Genomic DNA, 10,539 nt, shown 5'->3' on the forward strand with positions numbered 1-10,539 from the left:
ACTGAGTAAAGCACCTGAACATAGTAGATGCTAAATAAATTTTGGCTGATTGACTTATTCTTAGCCTCTACCTAACACATGACAAGGTGGACTGTCAATAACATAACTTTTTATGGCACTCTGATAGTACTTTTATTCTATCAGTCTAATCTTTTCTTCTTCATCTCCTAAACCAGTTCACAATCCTTTATCCAGGCCCAAAATTCTGCATGTGGCTATATAGTGATCCTACAACTTCTCTTCTTTTCTATATCTTTACAATGAGATCATTAATTTCCTCTCCCATTAACTACTTTACTTAGATGAATCCCAATTCTATATAACTACCTATGAACTCCAATCCATAGATCACTAATATTTGGATTTTTGTACCTACATGTCCCAAAGGCATTTCAAACTCAAAAAATTCAAAGGAGAACTCATTCTCAATCGGAAATTTAAAAGGAGAACTCATTCTCAATCGGAAATTTAAAAATTGTTATCTCCAATTTCTTCTTTCTGTACAAGGTCCTATCATTATACTAGGGACCTTGCAATTAATCTCTACTCTTCTATCTTCCCTTTGCCAAATAATGGGTTGCTAAGTACTTTCATATCTATATCCACAATATACATCTTATATCCACGCACACACTCACCTCCCTAAATTAGATTTGTACCTCTTCTCACTTGGACTATTACCAAAATCTCTTAATAAAAGTCCAGTCTTTATTCACTCTCAACTAGTCTCCAAAAACCTACAAAACAAGGTGTTTCTAAAGTACCTGCCTGACAATATCACTTGCTTACTCAAGTTTTGAACAGACATTCTATTGAATTGAGAACAAAATAATAATTCTTCAGCTTGATATTTATACTCCTATGCCATGTGAATTGATTCTCCCCTTCAGATTTCACTCTCAAGCATGCCTATAATCTAAGCCAACTGGCTTACCTGTTCTCTGGATTCAGAATTCCTCCCATCTCTGTTGGTCTTCACAGTCTAGTCTCCATATTTTAAATCCCCTAATTCATCTCCACTTCTTAGAGTTGCCAATTTCCTTTTTTTCTCAGCTACTAGACTCCCAAATATAGGAAGCCTACTTTATAAAACTGTCCCACCAAAATTTATATTGGTTTAACTATTGATAGAAATATTTCCCCTCCAAAAAATACAAACTCCTTGAGATTAAGGACTGCTTTGCATTTTATTCTTTTTTAACCCCAGGAGCTAGGAAAGTACACCTTGCATAGGCGTGAATATTGGTTGAATAAAAGGCAATAATTCCCTTTTGAAAACCTCAAGTCTCATTCATGTTGATATCATCATCAAAATAATCACATAACAGAAACACTAATAATGCAATACAACAATTTAAATTTCATCAATTCATTTCCCCCAACAATTTTTAGAAGACATTGTTATGCTAATTTTACTGAACAGGTAATTAGGGGCTATAGAGGTGCAGTTACTTACCCAAGATCACAATGAGAACTCCTAAGAATCAGATGTGCAATTCAAAGTTATCTAGACTTCAAGTCCAATTCTTTTTTCCATTACATCAACCAACCAGTATGTTAGTGAAATTTCTCTCCTCAAAGCTTCATTTGAGAAGTGGGAGGAAAGTAATAAATGAAAAAAAGATGCTTGTGTATAAACAAATATTTTTCCCTCACTCTTCCTTACCTAACCCTATATGATCAAGAATTTACTTTTTCTAGTGATGTTTCAAGGTATATGACCTTGTGGAAGATCAGAATTTTACTTTCTAACAAACTGTATTAATGCTCAATGTATATACTTTACTTGCATTCTTTAACATTGCATGGTACTAATAGGAACAGAAACGCAATGTCAAAATCAGGAATTAATCTGATTCATTAAGGTGGGAAAGGAGGGTTGAGAGACAGACAGACAGAGACAGAGAGAGAAAGGGAGATTAAAGTTCTATACAAAACTGAAATAAATATAAAGTATGACATGACAAGAAGAATAGATAGGCTTCCCTGAAAGGAGCTAGAAATCAATAATCAGAGTTAAGAATTTTCATGGTAGAACCAAGAACAGCTGTGGTTCCCATTCATACAAACAGATGATGACTTTAGGCTCCAAGTTAGCATCTTTGCATAGCAGCATCATATTTATGTTGGGTTTTATAACATTTGGAATATAACCTTTTCAACACCTTAGATACAAATGTAGCCAAGGTCATTAAAATGCTTTTTGAAATCCATTGGGATTGAGAAAATAAAACACAAGAGTGCATTGTGTGAGGAGTTCTCTAAATTCTCAAGGGTTTTCATTATTTTTTTCTTTATCTGTTTGTCCCAGATTTTTTAAAGATAGCACTATAGCCATACTAGTATGTTCTGCCATGGAAGCTTCCAAAAATTGCTGTGGAACCAACATGGGGTTCTTATGACTATGGCCATTCCACTAAGTATGAAAATTGATCTTCATCACCTCATCAGATTCATTTTGGTCAGCCATAACCCACTCTCATTACACTTGTACAAAGCTGAAGATGAAAAACCAACTATGAAACTCAATTTAGTAAAAACTACAGATCTTAGAACTATTCCAGATGAAGACAAATATTTATGTGTAAAGACAAGACTGACAGTCTTTCAAGGCTCCTGATAAGATTTCACTCTAATATAAAAGCATATGCAATATGTGACACAAAAATGTTACATTGGGTGATTGACACATGTTATGAGTCAGCCAGGAAATGCCATAATGCTCTCTATATTTTGCTTGATAATAAATTCTTCCCTTATTTACATATCTGAGAAGGAAGCTTTTCCATGGCTCTTCTCCTAATTTGCTCATAATTTTAATATTGACATCTGAATCATGTACCCATTTTGACCTTATCTCAGTAGACAGTGTGAGATGATGGTCTATATCTAATTTCTGCCCAACTGCTTCCAGTTTTCCCAACAATTTCAGTCAAATAGTGATTTCTTGTCCTAAAAGCTTGGATCTTTGGGTTTATCTAACACTAGATTATCTCAGTCACTCATGATATCATATATTGGTTGCCTAATTGAGTCCACTGATTCAACATTTCATTTCTTAGGCAGAACCAGAATGTTTAAATGATTACCATTTTGTAATAAAATTTGAGATCTGGTAATATTAAATCACTTTCCTTCACATTTTTTAATTGATTCCTTTGACATTCTTGAGCTTTAATCCTTTCTGATGAATTTTGTTATTATTTTTCTAGTTCTATAAAGTAATTTGGGGGATAACTTTTTTGGAACTGTTGCAACAGGTATTAGACACCCTTCCCCAAATTAAGTAATCAGAGACATTTTTAGAAACAAAGAGAAAGCATTTATTTAGTCCCTGCTGGGAGAGGCCCAAGCACATCTGGGAAACATCTCAGCTCCCAACATGTTCTTCACCTGACAAACCCACAATAAAGTTGGTTAACTAGAAAAAGAAGCAAGTTTTTTCATTGGATAAACTAAAAGGAAATAACCATCATTGACCAATGGTCACTGATGTTGTCTGCTTCCGGTGGGTCACATCATTTCCTATAGCTGACTTAGGGTCTCACTCTTGGAGATCTCTAGGCCTAGAGATCATGTGACTTCCTATAACCTAGGCCCAAGATCTAACCTTACAGCTCTTCAGACCTCTCCAGAAATCTCCACCTGGTCCCACTTGGTCCCCACTCTTTTTTATATGTTTGAAGCTTTCTCACACCAATCCTGATATATTTCTTTCACTAGGACATCTTTGTGACCTGGGCCTTCTGGCTGGTCATTCTCTTCAGTGTTAACTAATCCTTCCTCTACCATTAAGAACAAATACCCAACCATCAGTGGAAGTTTTCAGGAACTCCTTTAGCTACTCCTGAATTTGGCTAAATCTTGAACTATTCTAATGATTAAGTGCATAAACAAGTGGGTGACAGGGTATTGCTGCTTAAAACAATGAGCAGGAATCAGAGACTCAGCATCCACCAATTTCCACTATCTGTCTTGAAACCCAGTCATCACAGACCAACAAATTGGCATCTGGCAGCCAGTTATCCATAGAACTACAGCAGTATAAGGACCGGGGGCCTCAGGTCCATTGTCACATCATTCCCACCTCAAGAAGTTCAGACCCAGATTCATTTGGGACAGAGGGATGAAAGTCTCATCTTCTGGAGCTACTACAGGCTGACAAGGGTGTATAGCTGGCCCTGCCCAGTGGGGTCCACACTGAAGAGGGGAGACAAGTGACTTGTAAGTGGTGTCAGCAGCATCTGATGCTGAGTGTCAGAATCAGGTCTCAGGTTTGATTCTAGTTCATCAACTCAGAGTTTCAGCCCTTTACAAGCAACCATCATTGATCAGTGGTCACCAATGTTGTCTGTTTCGTGTGGGTCACATCACTTCCTTTAGCTGTCTTAGGGTCTCACTTTTGGAGACCTCTAGGCCTAGAGATCACATGACTTCCTGCAATCTAGACTCAAGACCTGATCTTCCAGTTCTACAGATCTCGAGGTATAGGGATCACATGACTAGGCTGATCTTTTCAGAAATCTTCACCTAGTCCCATTCAGTCCTCAATAAATAAATTAGATTGAATTGTGATTTCTGTTATATTAGGTCAGGCTGCTCATGAGCAACTAATATTTCTAAATTTGTTTAGGTCTGATTTAATTATTGAAGACAGTGTTTTGTAATTGTGTTCATAGAGTTGCAGTATGTACTTTACCTGGAAGTCTTCCAAATATTTTTATTATATACAGTTATTTTATATGGAATTTCTCTTTCAATGTCTATAAAATGCTTTATAATATGTAGAAATGCTGATGGTTTCTGTCTAAAAGATGAAATATAAGCAAGAATTACTTGGTCATTTTTCTCAAATTATATTTATTTCTTTCATTGTTTTAAAATGTATTTATTTTTCCAAGTACAAAGTAGAACATGAGAGGACTCAAAATATTAAGCAATAATTTGCATTTCAAGAAAGCCTAGATAATACATACTACACGTTTTTCCAAAGTTGTCCTTTTTTTTTTTTGCTTCCTTGTAGGTTTTCTTTTGTTCTCTATTGTGTATTTTTTACTTTATTCTTTTTACTGCTTTACTCTTTCTTGTCCAAGAATGCTACAGATAAGTGCAGATATATTTATAAATACATAATATATGTGTGTATATATACATATAAACATACACACATATATGACTATAATCATACATATTGGATGGGCTATGCACTCCCTGGTTTAATGACAGCTCTGGAGAACGGAGGGTCTGACACATGTCCCCCATCCTCAGGGCCTTTTAAGAACTTCCATCTACAAGATCAGCAAGCTCAGAAAGTATCCAAGCCAAGTAAATGACCATGAATGATTAAAAATCCTTTTAAAATTAGCCCAGATTCTAATTGGATATCCAGTCAAAGATATTTTGGTAAAAAATTTGGTAAAAGTCTTTACCATGGATATAAATTAGTTATGGAATGTCTATATTTGGGCTAAATTTCTTCAAGCTATGTCCATTATATGTCAGCATGTTTTTCAGGAAGAAATCTCTCCAAAATAGGAACTTTTTCCTTCCCATATTAAGTAGATAAAAATCTAAAAACATCAGGTTAGGAATATAATTGTAACCTCACAATATAATTTTGGACAAGAGCTAGGACCATGCTTTAAAGCAACCTCTGTCTAGTTCTCATTAATTGATCAATAATACTTCCCAGGCCAGGTCCTACTTGAACATTGACTCAGAGTGAATGTAAATAGCAGTTGTTTCTGGGGTTTTTTTCCCAGAAATCTTGAGATCTTCTTCTCCCTGATTCAAACTTTTTAACAAGATAAAAGAAACCCTTCTCTGCTTCATTTACCTAACTTTTAGGCAGTTAGGAGTATATAGAAACAGAGGGCACAGATATGATATGAATATGCTAGGATGATACTTTAAAAATAAAATTAAGGCATGAGGAAGAGCAAAGAATTTGGAAAAGACAAAGGAAAAGAGAGAATGTGCTAAATTATCTCAAATGAAAGGGACAAGAAAAAGCTATTGCACTGGAGGAGAAGATAGGGTAAATGACAGGGAATGCTTAAATATTGCTCTCATTGGAATTGGCTCCATAAGAAAAAAACACATATACTAAAATGGGCAAAAAAGCTATTTTACCCTTCAGGAAAGTAAGAGAATAAAAGGATAAAAAAGAGGGAGGTGCTGATATAATGGAGGGCAGATCAGGGGATGTGGTAGTCAGAAGGAAAACACTGTTGAGGATGGACAAGATGAAAGGAGAACGAGAATAGAATAAACATGGGGGAAATACAGTTAGCAATGATAACTATGGAAAAACATTTGAAGGAAGTTTCTCAGATAAAGGATTTATTTCTCAAATATATAGAGAAAGGAATCAAATTTATAAACAGAAAACAACTATTTCCCAATATAAATGATCACAAGATATGAACAATCAATTTTCAGATGAAGTAATTAAAACTATTCATAACATATGCAAAAAGCCCTAAATCACTATGGAATGGAGAAAGATAAAGGAAAACAATTCTGAGGTAAGGCAGCCCTTTTGTGTAGTGCCAAGAAACTGGAAACTGAGTGGATGCCCATCAGTTAAAGAATGACTGAATAAGTTATGGTGTATGAATGTTATAGAATATTATTGTTCTATAAGAAATGATTTCAGAGAGGCCTGGAGAGACTTACTTGAACTGATGCTAAGTGAAATGAGCAGAACCAAGAGATCATTGTACACAGCAACAGCAATAGTATATAATGATCAATTCTGATGGACGTGGCTCTTTGCAACAATGAGCTGACTGAGGCCAGTTGCAATGATCTTGTGATGAAGAGAGCTATCTGTACCCAGTGAGAAAACTGTGGGAACTAAGTGTGGATCACAACGTAACATTCTCATTCTTTTTGTTGTTCTTCACTTGCATTTCATTTTCTTACTCATTTTCTTTCCTTTTTTATCTGACTTTTCTTGGGTAGCAAGAGAATTGTATAAATATGTTTCTATGTATTGCATTTAACATATATTGGATGAATTGACATCTAGGGGAGGAGTTAGGAAGAAAGAAGGGGAAATTTGGAACACAAAGCTATGCAAGGGTCAATGTTGAAAATTTATCCCTGCATATGTTTTCAAATTTAAAAGCTCTGGTTAAAAAAAAAAAAGAAAAGGGAAAATGTAAATTAAAAACAACTGCAGTTCCACCTTACACCTATCAAATTGGTTAATATGACAGAAAAGAAAATAACAAATCTTGGAAGTTATATGGGAAAATTGGACCCTAATGCACTGTTTTGAACTTATCTAAGCATTCTGGATAGCCATTTGGAACTATTTACAAGTGGCTATTCTACTGTGCATAATCATTGATCCAGAAATACAACTAAGTTTATATTCAAAGGGATCAAAGAAAAAGGAGAAAGACATATGTACAAAAATATTTACATGATTTTTTAGTGGAGGCAAAAATTTGGAAATTGAGAGCATGCCCATCAGTTAGGAAATATCTTAAGTTGTGGTATATGATTTCTGAGAAAAGAGGGTCAAGATGGTCTCAAAAAAAATCTGGAAAGACTTAAATGAACTGATGCTAAGTTCAGTGGACAAAACTAAAAAAATATTAAGAGCAATCATGTGCAGTATTGAATTCTGAATAATTTTTGCTATTCTAAGCAATATGATAAACTAAGATAATTCAGAAAGACCTATGATGAAAAATGCAATCCACTTCAAGAGAAATAACTGATGGAGTGAATACATATCAAAACATGCTCTTTGTTAACTTTATTTTTCTTGAGGGTTTTTGAAAGGGGGTCTATGTTTTCTTTTATAGCATGACTAATATGACAATATGTTTTGCATGACTGTGCATGTATAATCTAAATCAAATTGCTTCCATATTCAGCGAGTGAATATTGAAGTAGGATAAGAATTTGGAAATTAAAATTTTAAAATAAGAAATTTTTATTGGAAAGTAAAAGATGATTCATAAAATTGAGAAGGTAATAATTCCTTTGGCTTCTGATTTAATAAAACTAAACAAATAACTATTTTCAGTCTTGCCCTCCCTATATTAAGAAAATGTCAAAAATCTAGAGAGCATCCCCAGGAGGATGACCAAGTCAACAAGAATTTTGAGGACTTGAAATGCAAGAGAAAAGAAAAAATTTTTTTTAAATTAAAAGTCTGGTTCTTCTAGGAGGTGCCATGTAAATAACTATGTCCATACAAATCATAGGTGGACTAGATGAATGGTCATTTAGAAAAGGAAGCTACTGATGATTAGAAAGGAAAAAATGCTTGCAGAAAGTACATGTGAACTGTCTCCAGGAAAACTGGGGACACTAAATGGCAAATGTGAGCAAGCAAATCATTCCAGGGATGTTAGTTAGATAGACAACCAACATAAAGACAAAGAACAGTGTCAAATGTGGGGAAAGAACAATAGTCTACTGTAGCCAAATTGGACGCTACATGGATGGGAAGAAGGAGTAAGAATGAAAAGGTAGGAAAAGGACAGATTATGAAAACTTTTAAAAATCATTCTTTATTGATATCTTTTCTTTTTGCTAAACTACATTTCTTCTAGTATCTCACCCCCCCCATCTCCCATAAAGAGCTATCCCAAAGAAAAAAGAGAATATATTTTTTCAGGTTTATTATGCCACAAATATGGTCACTGATAAAAGGAAAATCCCCACATACATCACAATATTTATAGCAAAAATTTAATGTAGCAAAAACTGGAGACAAAACTTATACACATGATTGAGGGATGGTAAATTAATTGTTACATATGAACACAATGAAATGTTACAGTGCTATAAAAAAAAATACCACAACAAACAAATATGATTAAGATAGAAATGTAGATTTTCTTATCTGATACAGACAGATGACAGTAGAGCCACTGAACACAATGACCATAAGAATGTAAATCATTGAGTCACAGAAGAGCAATAAGAAGCTGTTTCCCTATTCCTTTGCAAAGGTAGGAGGTTTCCGTTTCTGAAACATTGCATATGTTTTCAGACCTTTCCAATCAACATTTAAAATGACAATGTTTAACTCATGACAAAAAAAATCTACTTTTTAAAAAACAGATTTATTTATATCATTTTATCCTGACAATCTTATCAGTAAAATGTTAATTTCCTATGGGCAAAGACAATTTTTTCTTATATCCTTAAGAGTTATTTCATACTTTTTTGTTATTCAATATTTCAATACTTTTTTATTTTGAGTTGAATTCCTTAAAAAGAACATTTCCTATTCATCAGTTTTCTCTGGGCCCCCTTTACTTCATTGTTCCTTAGACTGTAGATCAGGGGGTTCAACATGGGGATCATTACAAGGTAGAAAACAGACACCACTTTATTCTCATCTTCTGAGTAGCTTGACTTAGGCATCACATAAATGAATGCAGTGGTCGAATAGTAGAGAGTGACTGCTGTAAGGTGGGAGGTGCAAGTTGAGAAAGCTTTGGATCTTCCCACAGTAGAACTTATCTTCAGAACAGAGAAGAAAATATACATGTAAGAAATTATGATAATTAGCACTGTAGTCATAATCACTGACCCAGTGAAGGCAGAAGGTAAAATTTCAGCAAGATTGTTTGAAGAGTAGGAAAGTTTCAAAAGTGGTGGATAATCACAGAAAAAATGATTAATCTCATTGGGTCCACAGAAAGACCGATTCAATACACAGCCAGTGAAGGTCCAAGCACCTACACAACTACCCAGGTAGGATGTGATGAGTAATAGAGTGCAGACCTTAGGAGACATATTGATGGAGTAAAGTAGTGGATTGCAGATGGCCATGTACCGATCATAGGCCATCACAGCCAGCAAAAAGAACTCGGCTATCCCAAAGGTAGCACCACAAAACAATTGGGCCACACAACATTCCAAAGGGACTAGGGTTTTGTCCACAAGGAAGGTCTTGAGCATAAGAGGGGTGACAGAGGAGGAATATGCAGAGTCCACAAAAGCCAAGTGACTAAGGAAAAGATACATTGGAGTGTGAAGTTGGGAGCTATTCCTGATCAACATGATTATACTAACATTACCAACTAAGGTGATAACATAGACACCTAGAAATATCACAAAGAGGATGACACGAAGGGTTGGATCATCTGTTAACCCCAAAAGAATCAATTCTGTCAGAGCAGTGCAGTTATCTCCAGACATATCTTGAAAAGAGTACCTATTAGACAGGGGAGAGGAAAGAGATTAAAAAAGACTACAGAACTAAGATTCAGATATGTCTACTGATGTATTAAGGAAACATTCAATGACCACCTCCCAAATGTCATTTCTCCCATCCTAATACCATACTTTTCTCCTATGCACCATGGCAGGGTGCCAATAAGCAAAGCCAATATGAACAGATGTATTTTTTTCCAATTTTACCCCATGAACCAATAGTACTGTAGGAATAGACAATTTTGAAACAGTGATAAGAGCAAAACAAAAAATAGGCAAGAATAAAAACAATAATTGAATTCCTATCACAGCAGCCTTTTTTAAGTATATGAAAAGATTAAATCCAAA

The 10,539-nt window shown here is 34.9% G+C and overlaps 1 protein-coding gene across 1 annotated transcript; it reads right to left on the minus strand.

Annotated features, from left to right (window-relative positions):
* Positions 1-9,240: 9,240 nt before the first annotated feature.
* On the minus strand, positions 9,241-10,176 carry LOC127540663 (olfactory receptor 508-like). The gene has a single exon (XM_051965453.1). The coding sequence runs from the start codon at positions 10,174-10,176 to the stop codon at positions 9,241-9,243; it is 936 nt and encodes a 311-aa protein (XP_051821413.1).
* Between the last annotated feature and the right edge of the window lie 363 nt (positions 10,177-10,539).

The sequence above is a fragment of the Antechinus flavipes genome, chromosome 6 (assembly GCF_016432865.1).
Source record: "Antechinus flavipes isolate AdamAnt ecotype Samford, QLD, Australia chromosome 6, AdamAnt_v2, whole genome shotgun sequence".
NCBI lineage: Eukaryota > Metazoa > Chordata > Mammalia > Dasyuromorphia > Dasyuridae > Antechinus > Antechinus flavipes.

Coding starts and splice junctions, on each gene's coding strand:
- LOC127540663 (XM_051965453.1), bottom strand. CDS start 10,176: ATGTCTGGAGATAACTGCACTGCTCTGACAGAATTGATTCTTTTGGGG.